This window comes from Spea bombifrons, chromosome 1, assembly GCF_027358695.1.
Source record: "Spea bombifrons isolate aSpeBom1 chromosome 1, aSpeBom1.2.pri, whole genome shotgun sequence".
NCBI classification, from domain to species: domain Eukaryota; kingdom Metazoa; phylum Chordata; class Amphibia; order Anura; family Pelobatidae; genus Spea; species Spea bombifrons.
In genome coordinates, this window is record NC_071087.1 from 130,665,079 (window position 1) to 130,684,904 (window position 19,826).

At 40.5% G+C, this 19,826-nt stretch overlaps 2 protein-coding genes across 2 annotated transcripts in view; one reads left to right on the forward strand and one right to left on the reverse strand.

Moving 5' to 3' along the window:
• Positions 1–4,107, forward strand: part of MARCHF3 (membrane associated ring-CH-type finger 3) — an 86,740-nt gene extending 82,633 nt beyond the window's left edge. The window contains exons 4-5 of the mRNA XM_053473856.1: positions 2,146–2,355; positions 3,038–4,107. Of these exons, the coding sequence (XP_053329831.1) occupies positions 2,146–2,355; positions 3,038–3,196 (369 nt within the window). The 3' untranslated portion in view covers positions 3,197–4,107. The remainder of the gene's footprint in view (positions 1–2,145; positions 2,356–3,037) is intronic.
• A 4,177-nt stretch (positions 4,108–8,284) lies between these two features.
• On the reverse strand, positions 8,285–19,352 carry LMNB1 (lamin B1). Its single transcript, XM_053473784.1, has 11 exons — positions 18,947–19,352; positions 15,594–15,750; positions 12,422–12,547; positions 12,051–12,221; positions 10,938–11,063; positions 10,348–10,568; positions 9,861–10,086; positions 9,659–9,763; positions 9,385–9,504; positions 9,090–9,200; positions 8,285–8,872 (listed from the first exon to the last, which is right to left on the reverse strand). Exons 1-11 carry the CDS (start codon positions 19,303–19,305, stop codon positions 8,843–8,845), a joined length of 1,752 nt encoding a protein of 583 aa, XP_053329759.1. The 5' UTR covers positions 19,306–19,352; the 3' UTR covers positions 8,285–8,842.
• Between the last annotated feature and the right edge of the window lie 474 nt (positions 19,353–19,826).

A 19,826-nucleotide genomic window follows, 5' to 3' on the forward strand; every position in this document is an offset into this window, starting at 1 on the left:
TTCTTTACTGTTATAATTAGAAATAAAATGTTCTGCTTTTCTTCTCTTTAGGACTTAGAATAATATTCTGAATCCTCTCCATTTATCGGCAAAAACTTTTACTTTTCTTAGCCACTACTTTTGGCATGACAGTTTCATTAAATACTTCTGATATCCAGTCATTTAATGGCAAACTAGCTATACAGGTCAATATGTGCGAGAATAAAGCTTTGGGTCTATGAGGTCTGTAGGCCAAGTCTTGTGTTTAGGTATCTAAAACTTTATGCAACGTAGTTGAACTTGAGATGAACTCAGCTGTTTTCACTCAGCGAAGTCACTTTGTGCAGAGTTGCTCTTCTGAGTTGATTGTAATTGAGTCTGCAGAGCTCTCCATGTGAACTCGGTTAGTAATCGCAGAGAGCAGGTTAGTGGAGAGTTCAGCCCAAGTTCAGTTGCTGATGGCGCGGGGTGTTTTTCTCCAATGGTACGTGTGTAGCGCATGCAGCTTAATGAGTCATTCAGTATTTCTAACAAATTGTTGTGTGTTATTTAAAGCTCACACCTGTGCATTTTGAGGTTATCCCCAAAATCTGCACTGTTGGGGACCAGCGATAAGGAGAACAGAATGCTAGGGCTTGTGTTTTGAGTCACCTGGGAAATCTCAGTGTCTGATCCTGAGTCTCAGGGTTTTTACCCGAATCTCTGGGTCTCAGGGTAATGGAGCAGATTCTCAGGGTCCTTCTGACTCCTTCCTAGTCATTACTGTGACCATATCTAAGACTCCCAATTGATACATTTGCTACAAGCATATATATATATATATATATATATATATATATTGATATGCCTACTTTTCATGATTGGAGCCATTTCGTTTAACACATTTGGGAAGTCACTATTTAGAATGTAAACTATTTAGTGAAGGGTTAATATTTCAAGATTCTCAGGGTCAGCTCATTTAAAAAGTTCCCAGGTATGGTTATGAGTCTCTTTCACTAGGTATTATAATGGTTTTGTGCCATCACATATGGGCACATGGCTGAACGGGCAATTGGTGGGGCTCAGACAGACGCATACATCTGACCGTTTATCCTTTTTGCTTGCTTTGTCTGGATATTGTTATGTAGAAGACAAACTTATTGTCAAGTGACTTCTTCAACTAACAGCTTCGCCACCCTGGTCAACATCCAAATAAATGAATACAGAGAATTTTAACTACTCCAAAACTGATGTGACTTTTTTGTCTGTGTGGGACAGGTTGACTTGTCAACTTATATCGGTCTTTATTAAGCCCTACTTCAGGCTTGAAAAACATCTTCTGCCATGTGCCAAAGAGACACAAATAAATTGTAACATATGATGATTTTGAGCATGTTCCCATTTTCTTTATTTGTTCAAAACCAATCATCCATGCTTCCTATAGTGCGCCTCCTAACGTATAAAGAAATGTGGATTGCAAAATTATGGGAAAACATACATTCAGTAAAATAAATGGAAATTGAATTATCATTTTTTTGAAGAATAAAATAACACTTTATTTTTAAGCGATACTGTTATAAAAAGATTGTGGGGGTTGCTCTTTAAAATTTCTAAATCAATTGCGTTATACGTAGAGACGCTGCATGCAGATTCATGGTAATAGAGACATCTGGTGGTCGGATCACATAATGCATGTTTGTGTTTTTGTGATTGTGTGAAGCCAGCAAAAACACGATTATGTCATTATGAGCATGCCTAAAAAAAACACTTCTTCTATGAATTCATGCGCACATGCCTGCTGCTTCATATATAGTTTTGAGAATAGCACTGGCCTGGAATTGCATGAGCTGGATTATGCGTGTATAAACACCGATAAATCCATTTAAATATGGTATAACATACAAAAGTTTTTTGTTTGTTTTGTTTTAAGTGAAATTGTATGCTATATATTTGAATAGTGGACAAACCAATTATTTCTCTACAAAAAGCCCATTCACAATGGCCAAGAGTACGTCTGCGTGATTTATTATGTTGACCACACTCCTTTTGAACTAGTAGCCTTTTGTCTTTATTTTATGTCTGCCTAAAAAAGTAAAAATAGTTCTACATGTATTCTGGATTCTACATGGTTGTTTCTGCTTATTTATTAAACCCAAGTACTTACACGCAATTGTTGTCTCTTTGCAGTGGCTGCGAAACCCAGGCCCACAACATGAGAAAAGGACTCTGTTTGGAGACATGGTGTGCTTCTTATTCATTACTCCACTGGCCACCATATCCGGATGGCTTTGCCTTCGAGGAGCTGTTGATCATCTGCACTTCAGTAGCCGACTAGAAGCTGTTGGACTCATTGCACTAACAGTTGCACTCTTTACTATTTACCTCTTTTGGACACTTGTAAGTACTGCTGTTATTTTGTTTTTCAAAAACGATGACCTAGTGCTAAATGGTTACATTTTAGAATCCATGACTTGATGGCTGGTTTGTATTCCATGTTTATTTTTTTGCCTCTGATTGCCTTCTCCTGCTTGGAACTTAAAATACAGCTCTATGAGCTATTGGTAACAATTGGTACAAACAAGTTTTTACCTACCTCTATCCTTGTGGGGAATCCATCCCTGGATGAATTAGGAGGAAAAGGAGCCTGCCAAAAAACAGCACATGCAATGTCAAATATGGCAATGAGGAAATAAATTCTACCTTACAGAAAAGACAGTGGGTAAAGGGAAGCATCAAGTAGAAGTAGTACAAGCAAACAAGGAAAAAGGAATTCTGGGAAAGCGAAAGAATGAATATATCAAAAGTCACTGAAAAAGGGCAGACTAGATGGACAAATTACTTCTTTTTTTCATTACTATCAATGTAAATGTCTAAATTTGCATTAATGGGAACAGGGATTACATTAATTCTATGAACATTTTTCTTAATGCAGTTTTGTATAATAAGATATAAACCATCACTTTAGATGTGCTTTTGGGGTAAAACGGTTGCATTCTAATTAAGGATAATTATTTCTAATTTTTATTTTGGTAAAATACTAATTATAACCTACACGTTTTCTTTTTTTTAATCCCTGCAGGTGTCATTTAGATACCACTGTAGACTATACAATGAATGGCGTCGGACCAATCAAAGGGTTCTTCTCGTCATCCCAAAATCAGTCAATCTACCATCCAATCAGCAGTCTTTATTAGGCCTGCATTCATTTAAAAGGAACTCGAAAGAAACTATTGTGTGACATGAGAAAATGATGGACTCTTCTCGCAGCCACATGCACTGTAGCACCATCTCTAACTTCTGTCTGTCGTACTTAATTCAAAGACTGTTATCTCTCTGCTGGATATATATATATTACTGAATGGAGCCTCGATGGCCAGTTATTATTTAGGCATCAATTACCGCAGTTATATTTGTTCTAATGCGCCAAACCACTTTATTTAGCCAAATGGCACATCTCATACACATACATAGTAATTCTGCCATCTTTTTTACCTTTTCATTGCAAAAAAAAAAAAGTTATCAAATAATAGACTGTTTTTTTAACTCTGTGTTAACTTGCATAGTATTTGCTACGGTGACAACCAACAGTCCAAAATGTTGCAGCTCACTTTCAAAGTAATGGCATTATCAGAGTTTAGCACAATGGTTTGAAACTCGCATACATTCTTAATATCAAAATATGCAGACATTTTTTTTGTTTTTCTTTTGTTTTTGGAACGTTTTGTAAAAACATCTTGTTTGACATATTTTTCAATTAAACTTGCGTAAAGATGGGTTTTTCCCAACCCCTGCAAGGATTGAATCGTCGTTCTGAGGAGGAAACATTTTGGAATATGCAAAAGAGAACATTAAGCAACTTCATCTCCTTTAATCATTTTCTTTTCATCAGCGTATGGGAGGTTTGGACTTTACTCCTGGAGAGAACTGTACTTTAAATCTCATTGTTCCTTTGATGTCATTCACCTATTGAACCTTTCATTTCTGGAGTACTTGAGATCTGGACATTTGCCACCACCAGTGACTGGAAGAAAATATACTCATGTATGAGTTAAAATATTGAACATTTTTGAAAACTATTTCAGATATACAAATTGCATTATGTATTATTATAAAAATGTGCATTATTTAAATATTAAATACTACACAAGCTTTTGTGTAAGTCTTTTTTTTATATATATATTTTTCTGTATAAAACCACTTTTTCTGCTGGTGGAATTATCTGATGCTTTGGGCATTAGAGTATCACTAGTATCAGAGGTAAGCATCTATTTTCCTGTAGTCAGCAATGATTGTGATTCAAGATAAATGAGCAGGTCATGCCGGGGCTGAGTCCGACAACCTTCATGACATTCGCCTGCCAGATTCCAAAGAAGGAAGGGAGGAGGCAGTAGAGCGGCCGACTTGCCTCCAGCTTGTGTATTCTTCCTACAAAAAACAAGCAGAAACCTGGTTCTCACCCACAGCAGAGCAACCATGTCCAACTCAGACTACAGTTGGTTCAGAATTAGCCTTGGTTTAAAATGATTGCAGTCAATATGAAAAGTATTATATTTTCAGATATCCCCCCACAACTCATCCATCTGTGAGTACATTATTATATAGTAGGGTGATCACATGGCTCTTCTTACCGGGAGGCTTATAAGCAGCTCTGCAGAATACATTTTCTCTATGTCCACAGTTAAAGAAGGAATCTGATAGGCTTTTGGTATATTGATTTATAATATTATAATTATTACACACAACAGTTTGAACAAATTATTTAATATGCAGACTACTGGTTCTAGAACACCTGTATCTGTGTCCGAATTTTAAACAGTGTCAGCCGAGAGCTTTAATAGAAGCCTGGCAAATGAAATGTCTCAACTGAGGATATTTGCTGAAAATTAATTCAGTGCTGTATACAGTAAAGTACATTAGCACTACATTAAAACGTTGTTTGTTCCGCTAAACTTCCTTTATCTGCAGGCCTGAAAGTTGCCATTGTTGTCTGCTCAAATGTCACACTGTGCTGACCTGCACAGCAAAATCCAGTGTCAGGCTGGGTGATTAAGACTGAGGAATCTTCTTGTTTACCAGAAGCAGTGTGGTAAGAAGTCAGTGTGTTTGCAGGCCCTAGTAGAATAGGCTGATACTAGAGCTAGACTATGAATGGCTAATTAGCAGCAGTGTGGAAATACTGTATTTTGGATTATGTAAAAAAAAAAAAACAGTACACTTTGGAAAATTATTTTTTAATCCTATACTAGTAAGACAAAAATGTGATGGTCAAAGGTGAGTCAAGGTGCTGAGTTCGCTACAGTATAAGACATCATCGAGCTTTAACTAAGTCAGAGCATACCCAGCCAATACCAACGATATATATTCATGCTGAAACCTGTTCTTCATTTTCAACAAAAAGACAACTGTTCAGTTACTTGAAACCAAAGTGTTTGCAAGGGTGACACAGAACATACTATTGTTTTAAAGAGACGCAATCCAGGGTTGCAACTGTTACAGTAGCAGATGCTTGATCCTGTGGCGTCAGCTTTCACCCGTACAGCTGCTGACTTCTGATACACATCAGCCCCCATCAACCTGTCAACTGCACAAGCACCTGCTCGATAGAGCTGTCAATACATCTTAACTTTTTCAGCGTTCTCCATATGAAATATTGTTCTTCCTTAACATAAAGTACAGTTCTGTGTACAGTAGTGTGACAAACTGACAAAAACTTGGGTTTTAACTTATTTTGTTCCAATAAAAGTCCTTTAACTGCAGGTCTGGAGGCTGTTATCAGCCGTGATATTTGGATGACTCCCTGCTCAACCACCAACACTGCACCAATTCTTTAATGAAGTCTCTTTCTCCATAGACTTTCATTAGTTAGTGGTATTATATTGTTCACCCCAGGCAATATGATGAGTCAAGTTGTTTGTCTAGTAGATTGGGCCAAGATAACATAGTACAATGGCTAATATGCAGCAGTCTAAAAAATTCTGCAGACTCCTCTCCTATGCATTTACCCCTTTCCACACGCTCCCCGCTAAATGCCTTGCAGATGTTTGGCCAAAATCATCTTCTTGTATATACTCACTTCCCTCAAGCTTAAAACTTGTGCCAAAAAGCCCATTGGGACGTAGTTACGTCTTGACTTTGTTGCAGTGGTAGGGACATCTTACCAATGCTACACAGATCGGGCTGTTTGTTAACAGCCTGTACTCTCCCTTGCCCTGCCGACAATGCTGGGCTCTCCCATTGCGCCACCTGCTGGCTGGTCACATCGTGATCGGCACAAACTGATCAGGAGGAGAGGAAGAAAAAGTTTCTCCCCCTTCCAAAAATGTTTTCATTAAAAAAAAAAAAAAAAAGGGGGGGGACGAAATATAAATGAAATAAAAAATTAAATTGGGATGTCACAATATCAATGGCATAAAAAATACATGAGAAATTCCCAAAGCAACCTCAAGCCATACTCCACTGGAAACAAACATACATTAAAATAAAATGTTGAAAAATGTAATATGGGATAAAATATAAAGCATACAACTTCTATGATTTTAAAAGGTGGTCCTACTTCTGAACAAAATGATGTATAATGTGTGCAGGTTCATCAAATATGGTAGTAATGACAAAAAATAATTTGACCCTTATGAAAACATCCGGGACTGTAGTGCTCAGAGTATTTTAATACACTCTTCTATAGCGAGGGTGTCAGGACACTAAACGGTTCTGTTTAAATCATGTATCAAAAAGTATTGTTAAATGTTTAGTTGTCCTGTGACATCAACAACGAAGGCAGGCACATGGAGATTTGTTTTATGACTGTCTAGCGTGATCACGCCAGGATTACTTTAGCGTCTTCCAGAGTGTCTAGATCTGCGTGTTTCGCCTTGTCTCTTTTCAACACCCAAAGGTGTTCAACCGGGTTGAGGTCCAGTGAAAGGCATCACTTTAGTTTTGGGGGTTAAAATACACCAGGCACGGCTCCAGCGTGGTTTTAGAATGGTTGACCTTTGTTAAATGAATCCTCTTCCTCTCGATTTTAAGCCTGAAGGGACAGCATGGCCCTGCAGCAAACATTGGTACTCCTTTTTGGTTGAAGTGATCTTGTACCAACCTCAGAATAAGTAAACCATCCCCCACAACCCATTTCCTACAGCATATTTCATTATGAGTTAAACAGATTACGGCCACCTCCTCACACAGACAGGAATTGTAACCAAGTATCATACTTTGATAATTCAGTAAACATGTTTTTGCAGTCTATTACTGTGAATTTTCTGTATTGTTTGCACTACGCTAAATGTTTACACTTGTTTGACAATAAAGTCGTTTCGAACACACTATTCTCCAACAGATCAAAAAATTAGGCTGTTAATGTATTCCGGAATAATAAGTATTCACTACAATAATTTACCACTTTGTAATAAATTATTTTAAAAAAAACAAAAACATTGTGGTACTATACAAACCTTTGCACCCATGTGTATAAATACAGATACTTTGGGTTAAAAAAAATAAAATAAAAGCACCTTATGGATAAATGAGTGGCCTGAATTTGAAGACCGCTTGAGTTGTCATATTTACACCCTGAACACTTGTAAATCCCTGAACAGATGTTTCAGTAAAATGGTGCCTTGTCTCTATTTCCACATCTTGCAGCCAATAAAAATACCAAAAGCTTGGAAACATCGGACTGATGGCGGAGGAAACCAGCAGCCATTGCTTCGCATGACAATGAAGTCTTGCCGGACGGATACGGCATAAACTGCATGCATTTAAACATTCATTCCATGCGGTGTCATGACATCTAAGCGCTTTGCTGCAAAATATATACCTAAGATGTGTAGATACGCTGTCAGATACAAATCTTACGACTATGGAAGATGGTTTAAATATCTTATTACATTGAACGTGGTTACACCGATCTCGAATTTATCATAAAAAAAAATCAAATTGAATGCTTCAGAGTCTCCATGAAAAGCAGAAATTTCAACTATTCTCTGGATAGATTGTGACCAACCTGTAATCACGAGTATAAACATTAACATAAACACATTCTCCTATTAATTCATTAATCTTCGGAAAACGAGTGAACCGACCTTGCAAGCTTAAGAGCATATAGGCCACCTCATCCATTCAGATTTAAGTCTATATAATGTTACTGTAGTTAATACTTAAACTTGACTTGCTATGTTAATTAAAGCTTGTGTGAGATACGACAAATCCCAATAGTGACGCATATTCACCACCGATACTAGAACAGAGCTAGCAGCGTAACCTTTGTGTAGGTGAGGATTCTTGCATGCGGTATCTTGGTTTCAACATCACAGCCAGGACACACCAGTAAAAACCATAATTTTATTTTATTCTGTAAACCATGGTTTCAGTCTTTAAAATTTGCTACATTACCCACCCACCACACTAACCTAAAAAGTTCAGTAAAACAGTTGCATTTTCACAAAATACAAATAAAACCTTATAAAACAAAAAAGGGTTATTTCTTCAAAGTTCAATTTCAATGTTCTGGAGTTGTAATAGAAAATATGTTCAGTACAAAATCAGGAAGCAAATTCCCCGAGTGAACAGTGCCTCTGCTCAGTCATGTGTGACGGACAGGTGACAAGATAAAAAACTAAAAATCTAAAATCTGACGCTTGTTCAGGAATATCACACTCCTGGGATTAGTCACTCAGAGAAAAACAGCGCACAAAACTAGTCATTTCACATTTCCAAAAAAGGTCACAGATCTTTCACTAGTACAAATGGTCCTTTGTGTTATTTAATGTAAAAAAGAAAATAAGGCCATGGTTGGCATCATGGAAGTTGAACACCAATACAAAAATAGGCCATGCTTCCTGAAGGCTCAGATCTCGTAAGATGGTACTTGCTTGAAGTTTGATTTTTACATGATGGCACAGCCTCTATCAGCTCCCTGGAAAAAAGAAAAGATACTCGACTGCTGGGACATTTCCAAATTTACAAATAACCCTTGTTATGGAAGTAAAAGCTAGCAAGTTACAGCTGGGTGGTATACTGGTAAAGCCTACTGCATACAGAAGGCAGAAAAGATTTACCACAAACTGGCCATAGTAAAACTATAAGTCTGGAGAGGCACAAAAAGCATTTTGTATATATAAATGCCAAAGTACCTTTTTAGATGGAACAGGCTCTTCCAGCTCCTCCAAAATCTCCTCCTCCAGCACCTCCTCCTCCTCTTCTGGTATAGTGGTGGTATACACCGTTTTTCTTTGAGCGACCTCCTATGAAAAGAACGAGTCAATAGTTAAGACCTACAGGGTGGATTACAGTTAAAGCCAAGTCTGTCCCTGAAAGCATGAACGGGCCTTATTTCAGTGTTCCTGCATAAGAAGTGGGCCATGCCATGTGTGAAGGCATGCAGATGGGTTTTAGGACATGCTGCACAATTGAGAACGTTACACATACCTCTCCCTGAGGATTGTTCAGGATTACTTTCACATCTTCACCAGTTCCCCAAGAGTTCTGGTTCTTCCAGAGAAGATCAGATGGTGGACTTGCAGGAACTCCAGCATTTGCAGCCCAGATCTAGTTGAGATAATCAAAAAAATTCAAGTTACTCCTATCTTAAAGGACATTAAGGCCATTATTTTATGTTACAGGAATTGTCAAGTAGGTAACTGCTAAACTCAGAACCACAAGTTTTCAGTATGCTTGTGGACGATAGCGCATTTGTACTTACCGTTACGGTCTGGCCGGCTTTGAGCACATATCTTGAGGTAAACTTGTAAGTTGCTGATGTTTCTCCAATTACTTTAGTCATCTCCCATCCTCCTAGTGGTTGATCCTGTACATAAAATCACAATTTTCAATTAATGAAACTACCCCACTACCAAGTGAACTACAGCTACAGAGTAGGTAAGGGTAGTGAGACTATTTCTGACCTGCTCAGAGTTATTTTTGAGCCTGATAAATTTGCCATCAATATCCAGTTCCTCAAAGCAGACATTGCCAGTTGCAGAAGCAGAATGGGCGATGGTTACACTGCTGCTGGCCTCAGACTCCTCAACATCAATTCTCTTCCTTTTGCCTCTAGTGGTGCGGACACTGCGGCTCGATGAGGCTCGAGACACTGTCACACGGGAAGTTGGGCTTGGAGATAGGTTCAGTCTGAAAAATGCACAAATTAAAATTTTTTTTTTTTTTTTTATTGAGAGTGAAGTCTGGCATATGTGACACTAAAGTTATCAATAAAGGGTTACTGTGCTCCAAGAACAAGCAGATAAAGAGGGAATGAAATGACGGCTAGAAAACATCCAAGCAAGAGGGACAGGAATGTAAAGTACAACTAAGCCTGAATGCAAGCAACAATACTAGATACACAGCTCTACAAAGGACAGGGCTTACATACAAAACCACATCTGATTTTACCTCTCCTCTTCTCCTTCCAGCAGCTTCCTATAGGCACTGATTTCCATGTCGAGGGCCAGCTTCACATCCAGAAGTTGCTCGTAGTCACTGAGCTGCTGTTGCATTTGATCTCTTATCTCAGCCATCTCCCTCTCTCTTTCTGCCAGCATTCTTCGGCTATTGTCCCTTTCCTTCGACAGCATTTCCTCGAGCTCTTGTATCCGATCATACCATGCCCTAGACTATCAAGAACAAGAGAAACATTGTTACTGCAGCCCAGAAAGAGAAGGTTTACAAGGAGACACCTTCAGTTTGGCAGAAGACATGGAAGCAGTTCAGCACTTTAATCAGCTCCGTGCTCCGCAATCAGCATATATTGAGATTCTCTGGATCTGACAAGTCGTCCACATTAAGCCGCCTTTAGCTTCTGGGCCAGGTGCAGACACCTCTAACTTAATTTCTATAAACATGCATCCATGTTTTACTACAAGGGACACTGCTGCCGAATTTGAATTATACACGAAGCCCCATAAGTTTACTTCTCATGGGGACATCAAATGTATCTACAGCTTGTTTTGATTTCTAAGACAAAACACGGATCCGGTCCTTACCTCTTTTTGCAGTTCTGAGAGTTGGGAAGTAAGGTTCTCAATGCGCAGGCGGCTTTCCATAAGTTCCTCACGCGAGCTGTTTGCAGACGAACTGCTCATCTCCTGACACAGGCGAGCGTTCTCCAACTGAAAGGTAGAAGGTATTTTAGCCAAAAAGAAAACAGATCATCCAAAAAAAGAGGAAGCGCACCATACGCGGAAATTTCACAAAACATACAATTTCTGTGCGTAGTTTTGAAATGCCATTTCCTATGGAAATTAGTCACAGAACACTGCAGTTACCCTGCACATGTCTATGGGAAAAGATCAGACACATCAGAGTTGACAGCAGATAAGACCCATTCAGCCCTTCTAGTTTGCTCTTTTTTCCCTCATGTAAAGACAAACCTGAATAAGTCATATCTTAGATTCAAAATAACAGTCTATCCCGTGCATGTAGATTCAGTAAAGGGAAACTTCCTTACATTAAATTTAAGCCTCTGACTAAACGCTTTTAAACTACGGCCTCTTGTTTCTTCTCTAAAATAAAGGCATTGAGCAGATTGCAGTTGGAAGCATTTACATGCTTTTATCACCTCTCCCCTCCACCAATTAGGGATATGATTCCAAGTATCTTATCCTGCAAGTCTGTATTTTAGTAGTTCTGAACTCTCTCCAACTTGTCAATATGCCTTCAGAACGGTACACAACACTTACAATTTACACAGAGTACCCAAAATACTATGTTCTGCCTTGGGATGTTATGTCCTAGATGCAATATTTTATATCAGACTGCAGCGGCCAGGCAACCATTTTTTAATCATTTGCCCTTTCCCCCACATGGAAGATCTACTCTGTTGCATATGTTTCTGTTATCTGCACCCTTAGGAGTCTTTGTAACACTGCCGATATTGAAAAGTACAGGTCCCAATACAGATCCTTGAGGTATCCTACTAGTAACAAGAGCTTCCACTGATTTTACACCGTTAACTACAACCTGTATTCTGTCACTCTACCATGGCCTTCTCCATTAAGCTATTTAAACATCTAAATACAACATAAATTATAGAGTTAAAGGAAACTTGTGTAGGTCTTTGCCCATAATACTCATCTCAGCAGATTTAATTTTCCTACCTTAGCATGGTAGGTGTTCTCCAATTCTTCTTTGTACAGGCTAACTTGCTCATCATGCTGAACTCTCATCTCAGTGAGTGCTTGAGCAAGCTTGTGTTCATACTCTACTTGGCGACCAGAATCCACCTCAACCAAGCGGGTCTCATGTCGTCGCCTGGTTTCTTTTATTTCCTGGAGGAAGAAAAACAAAATATTAAGAATGTGAGCAAGTTTAAAGTGGTAAATGGATTGCTTATGAGCAGGAAGCAAATGCACCAGATGCTCTATCTGCTTAAAACTGGAAGTTTATCAAGTTCATCATTGCAGATCATTAGTCAAGTCTACTTGACTTGCAATTCATCTTGGATAAAGTTTGATGTTCAAACGATTACCTCTTCGTAGATGTTTTTGCGGAAATCAAGCTCTTCTGTAAGAGACTGGCAACGATTTTCAAGCTCAACTTTTGCCAGAGTTTCTTCACCAAGCTGTTTCCTTGCCAGAGCCAGAGTGGCTTCAACCTAATAAGTAAAATACAATTTTAAAGATCTGGCAACAAATAGAATGGCAATGTGATCATAGGATACAGTAGTTGCAGTACATTGGTTTGACTTGCCCATTTGTATAGATATACACAAATATATTAAGCCCAAATACATTAACTTGGTGGGAACATTAAAAGCAACCGTTTACACAATGTGACCAGTGACATAATTAGGGCTGCAACAACTAATCGATAACTATTTTCATTATCGATTAATCGAATCAGTTTTTATCGATTATAAAGAGGTTTTTTTCCCCCCCAGAGCAAACGCTCTGAAAAACTCTCCTTATATAAGCCGACCTCAAACAGAGATAGGATTATAACACTAGAATCCAGATCCCCCGCAACGCTGCAGGGGACCTGGACTCCCCTCACTGTCAGCCGCTGGGTGTCCGTGCGATGCGCACAGACAACTTCCGCCTCTCCACTCCAGTGGCATATCTGGGGTAGGCAGAGTGGTGAATCAGGGAGTATAATGAATTTCAGGGTGGTGCAGGGCATTTATGGGGAGCAGAGTGGCATATCAGGGTGCACAGTGGCATATAGGGAGGTATAAGGCATAAATGGGGGCGAGTGGCATATCGATATTAGGCATATCAGGGGGTTCAGTTGCATATCACTGGCATATGAGTATAAGGCATATCTGGGGGCACAGTGGAATCTGGCATATAGGAGGTATAAGGCATATCTGGGGCAGAGTGGCAAGCTGGGGGTCAGATGTGGATAACTGGAGCAGTTTGGTAAATAAAATATAAACAAGGTCTTATTAAATATTAAAAATAGTTAACATGAATTAATATTTACTAATAACTTTGTATTAAAACCTAGTTTGAGAAACACTGTTTGGGTTCTTGTAGCTTATTATGTCAGTAAAATAAGGTGAATAGAGAAATGCCATTGTGATAAAGAGACGAAAGTGTAAATTGTAAGTTTTTTCTTATTTTAAATTAAAAAAACTTGCATTTTTTTTTATCCGATCGAAAAAATAATCGGCCAACTAATAGATTATTAAAATAATCGTTAGTTGCAGCTCTAGACATAATTCATAGGGTTAAATTGGTGTCGCACTTTTGGTTTCTATAGATTACAAGCAGAATACCAAAACAATAGGAAACTGCTGGAAAAAGGGGGGGGTCCAACAAATTTGGTTTGAACCTAGGAGCCAGCTTTATATTCCTTCACCAATTATGGTTTTATTTTCCTGGCTATTGGGGTTTGTCAAGCCTTGCCATACACTAACATGTATTTACACAGGCTAATAAACAGTGTATAAAACACCAGCGTGCTCAAACACTAACCTTACCGTAACACATGCAGACATACTACACTCATGTACACACATGCCAACAACATACACATTCATGTAGGGCTGCAACTAACGATTTTAATAATCGATTAGTTGGCCGATTATTTTTTCGATTAATCGATTAATCGGATAAAAAAAATGAATGTAAATTTTTCATTTATTTAAAATAATTTAATAAACAAATGATGTTAAATACAAACAGCAGAATAACTTTGATAATACATTTCTTGTCTTTATTTCCCAACCAGCCCCCCAATATATGCACATTTGAGCCCAGGCTTGCTACGCTGCCTCCCAGACATGCCATGCTGCCCCCCCCCACATATGCCACGCTGCCTCCCACAGCACTCCACGCTGCCTCCCACATCTGCCACTCCACGCTGCCTCCCACATCTGCCACTCCACGCTGCCTCCCACATCTGCCACTCCACGCTGCCTCCCACATCTGCCACTCCACGCTGCCTCCCACATCTGCCACTGTGCCTGATGCGCCTTATATCCCCTGATACCCCACTCCATCCTCCCCAGACATGCCACCCTGCCTCCCAGACATGCCACTCCTCTACCCCCAGATATGCCACTCTACCCCCAGATATGCCTTATACACCCTGATACACCACTCCGTCCTCCCCAGACATGCCACACTGCCCTCCCCACATATGCCTTATATACTGTATATGCCTTATACCCCCAGATATGTCACTTCACTGCCCCCAGGATTTAGATTCCCCTAAATTAACCCTAAACTCCCCATTAACCATAACTGCCCCTAAATTAACCCTTAACACCCCCTTAACCACAGCATCCCCTAAATTAACCCTAAAGACCCCATCAACCACAGCATCCCCTAAATTAACCCTAAACACACCATTAACCACAACTGCCTCAAATTAACCCCAAACACCCCATTAACCACAGCTGCTCCTAAATTAACCCTAAACACCCCATTAACCACAGCTGCTCCTAAATTAACCCTAAACACCCCACTAACCATAACTGCCCCTAAATTAACCCCCACCTCCCCTAACTTTCAGTAGCCCAAATATATATATATATATATATATATATATATATATATATATATAACATACATATATATATACACACACATACACAATATATATATATATATATATAATATATATATATACACACACACACACAATATATATATATAATATATATACACACACACACACACACAGTTAGATGAGTGTCACAGCCATGTGGTTCTGGCCTGGAGAAGGAAGGGGCGGGGCCAGTTGTCACAGTGATTACAGGGAGGGGGAGTAAGTAGGAGCTGCTGCTGTGAGACGGTGAGTCAGACTAAACGGATTATATAATGAGGGGGATTTTTCAGAGCGTTTGCTCTGAAAAAACCCTCATTTTATAATCGATTCAACTAATCGATAATGAAATTCGTTGCCAACGAATTTCATTATCGATTTTATCGATTAGTTGTTGCAGCCCTACATTCATGCCTATGTCATACTGTAACAACCACCAAACACGCTAGCGCCACACTACAACACTGGGCAGATACACGCTAAATCTGACACTACAATACAATAGACATACTGACTGGAATTACACATGTACACCGACTGACTACAGTATTCACTCTGATTAGAGTCAGTGTGTATGTGTTTAGCACTACTCACCTTATTTCAAAATGCATTATAAGCAATCCTCTGAGCCTAGAGTTGAGGTTTCTTACCTGAGCTAGTTCTGCTTTCAGGTCATCCACTTCCATCGCCAGCGATTTATTTTCACTCTGTACAGTGAAAATTGCTGCATCTTTGGAGCTGAGAAGAGCTTCAAGTTCTTTAATCCTGGCTTGTGCTGAATGAAGATCACCTTCTTTCTTTGAGTAACTGTTTAGAAGAATTACATTGTGAAAGCAGAAAGCAATCTGATCACCTGTAATGATATACAAGGTAACTGTTCCTAAACAGATTTTGTGAATGTAAACTGGCGTCATTTGTATCATACATATGGCCTCAGTTAAGCCCCAAATACAGTGATGGTCACTTCAAATAGTAAATCAGGCAGCGTACTGAGTGGGAGATGTTTGCAGTATCTTGGTGCTTTAACACATACTAGGGACATATTTTGCCGATCACAGAAGAACAGTGCGAGTCTTCAATGCAGTATTAAAAATTCCCCAAAATAATTTAACCTTTTATGGCATGATAAAGCTTATGGTACAATCCCAACAAGATTGTAACACCTAAATATCCACACAATTTTGAAGGGGGTTAAGAAAAACCTAGTTAAACTACCAAGTACGTTCTTACAACAGCTCATTTGAGAAGGCCTAAACACCATCAGAAATGGCCAAGCCGCTTTCCATAGCTTCGCAGGTGATGCATGTATGAAGTGTACAGCATGCAGTCATCAACAGTGCTGCAAGAAGAACTTTAGGTTGTCTAGCATGCTCTGGGGAGGGGGAAGGAAAAAGTCATACATAGGAGAGCTTCTGTAGCCTCTGACCAGCTTTTCTGATTTTAGTTATGTGAACAGTTTTGTCTAGGAACAGAAGAAAATACGAAGAAAACAGAAGACCTTTGGCTGAGTGCACATAAAAGTGTACTTAATAGTCCGGAAAGATGTATTTTCATGGCGTGGCATATAGTGCAAAAATAAGGCTGCCTGAGGCACGACAGAAAGGTTACAGAGTTTCCTTATGAAAGAACAATTCCCAACAGGAATTCCCATGTTCTAAAGCAAATTCTTAAAGATACCATTAACAGAGTCCACCTTACAGTGCTGGCCTAGTTCAGAGTAACCAGAAGACCCAACAAAACTCAACTCCTGGTGTATCAGTATTCACTCGATACATAAACTTACTAGAAAACGCAACTCCGAAAGCGACTAAACACTTTGCACAATTGACAGACTCCAAACAGTCACTTGGTGATCACAGAGAGTCGGTGCCGAGATTTCTGTTTCACCAAATGGGGCAGACAGCACGTCAGATGTAACACATGTAAGCCTCATTACACACATTCCTTGCCAATGACTGCAGGCTCGCCGTACATCGGACAGCGGCACAGGAAACAGTCGTCCATTCATCGCAGACTACTGCGTGTCACATGCAGGGCCGGCTACAAAGAACAAAGCCAGCAACATCCAGCCTACAACGCTCATCTGGTAAGAGTAAGCAGGACGCAAATTGAGGATAAATGGGTTAAAATGCCAAATGTTAAAAAGGTATGAAGACTGTTACAATCAGGCATCCTAAACCAGCACATCACTCAGGTTTAAGGTTGGCGCAAAAAAAAAAAAAAAAAAATCTTTGCTCAAGAAAGCATGAATGTCTGCGGGCAAGTATATGCAAATAAGCATTAGAGTGAAACAGGCATTGTTATCGTGGTCAGGCAAAACAGGTAGAATCAGGGCCAATATCTGCAGAAAGGCTAATCGATGCAGAAACGCTGGAGTTTGAGGAGATCACATTACTAACCGGTCTCATTCCAGCAGCAGCTGCCGCAAGTCCCCTGACCCCGCAGCGTTACGCTGAAGAGGCAACATATACAGGCTGTCATTAATGTCACCCGTCAGCAAACGGAGCCAGGTATGCAGCACCGGCACACCTGTTCTGTGTAAATCTGGCCTTCTCAGTTCCATCCCCAGTTACAAATGATTAACCCCATATGTGGGAATATTCATGTATAACTTAAAAAAACACTAAAAAGAAACCAAACGTGGCACTTTAGAAAACTTTTGCGGTACTTGAAGGCACACAAGACAAATCTCTTGCATGGGAGAGATTACCGTTCCTGCAAGTATTCCCATTTTATGAATCCATTCGCAATCGTGAGTTCACCATCAGATAACACTGGGGCTAAGTTCTATCAGTAAAGCGACAAGGGAATGTATACAGTATATGTGAGTAGAATAGAATTCAATCTGTTTCTATTCACCTGAATCAGGCAAACAAGCAGTGCTAAAGGGGTTAACTGGGGACACTGTCTGGCCATCTGTCACTACACAGGAAATCGTATGAATGGGAGGTAGTGACCGAATTGTCACAACCCACAGGTCCACGGATCAAATTGGCACATATTTAGTTACGCCGAGTTACAGGTCATAGTATGGGATATATATTTTTTTTTTTTTTATAACGCTGCCATTTTTCAAACAAAGCTTAATGACAAACGCAAAAACATAAATGTTAAGTGCTAACGCCGCCAGCCAAGGTCATCACAATGACCCACAAACTGAACTAGTTAAATACAGGGGATCGCCGCCTTTCTGTATTCCCACATGCGTATCTAGAGGGTTCCTGGTACAAATACATGTACAGATTGGGCGTTAACTGTTTTTAGCGCCAAAACTGCATTATTAGCAGGAAATGGGGAGGGCGCGATGATTGAAGGTTCGGTACTGATCAGGAGAGCAATGAACGGGCAGGGGGAGGAGCCAGCAACGCCCAGAACGCTACACTGACAGGACAGGGGCTTCCCTGCTTCTATACCGAACAAGAGCAGCCACGAGCCGCAGATAACGCGGTTGGAAAGCAGTCGCCATACTCCAGTATAGAAGGGTAATGTGAACGGATACGCACACTCTAGCCCTTCAACACTGCACCGTGTTTAGCCCATTTGGTCTTATAGTCGAGACACATCTATCCCGCGCCTTTTCATTCTCACACCGTTATAACCTCTACCCCTCCAAGTGAGCCCACATACAATACGGTGTAAGCACCGATCAAGGACGCCGCTTGATCCTAAACAATTCGCAGCGTGCTGTGAGCCCCGAGCTTCCTCTCCAATCAATGACGTGGGGGATGGGCGTTTACTACAACCACACGCTTAATCGAGATCGCGCTATAGAGGAGCTCATTGATTTTTCATAGATAAGTTTCCTCTTAAACGGACAGTCCATCTAGCTGCCTTGTATCAGACAGTCTGTTAGAACCGCGCGTTACATGCTACTATAATAAGAGCCCCCAGTATGGTTATCCCACTACAGACTGCCAGCCCCATCCGCCGAGAAACCGGCCATGACCGTCACTGTGCAGCCCTTTTGTATAAATGAACAGAAAGTAAGGGTCCCAGTACTGACCTATGAAGGAGCTGATCATGGTCCCCCTTGAGCTTGCCCAAATCGATTTGCAGTTTGGCTCTCTCCCGAGCGGTGTCGTCCAGTGACCTCCGTGCATCCGCTAGCTCGGTCTCATACAGCTCCTTGAGGCCGGTCACCTCCCGGCTCCGCACCTCCTCTCGCTCGGTGACCTGCAGCTGCAGGACGCTGTTCTCGCTCTCCAGGCTCCTCACTTTGTCTATATAGACGGCCAGGCGGTCATTGAGGTGCCGCAGGTCTTCTTTCTCCTGCAAGCGGGTGATGCGTGTAGGGCTGAGCGGGGTGCTCATGCTGCTACGCCGGCTGGACTGCCTGGTAGCAACAGGGGTAGAGGTCGCCATTACTAGCCTACGGATAAATGTTCAGCTCGCTACACTATAACTAACCCGCAAGCGATACTATGGAACGCCTACCTACAGCACGTGACAAAAAACAAAAACGCTACAATAAAACTTTAAGCAACCTCACCATAAAGCAAGAGGAGCCGAAAACGCAGAAAAACGATTTATAAAATAAAAACTTAACGAAAACCTAGCTTAAAATGCCCAGCAAACCGTATAGACCCTCAAGAAATCACTCAACCCGAGTGGCTGAAGGAAAAACAATCCCGTATAAAAGCGTAATAAAACCAGTCTGTGGAAGCACACTGTATCGCCAACTGCGCTCCCCACGCCAGGATCAGCGCAAGTGAAGAGGCTTGGCCTCAATATGGCGCCAGAATGCGCACGTGATTCCCCGCGGCCAATAGGCGTGCGATACTCCCCCTCTGCCTGTGCCTGAGACTAAATTCAAACTGGAGATACGAGTACATAGAGAGTGGGGGAGGTGTGTGCGGGTGCGCCTCAAACACAATGGGAAAGCG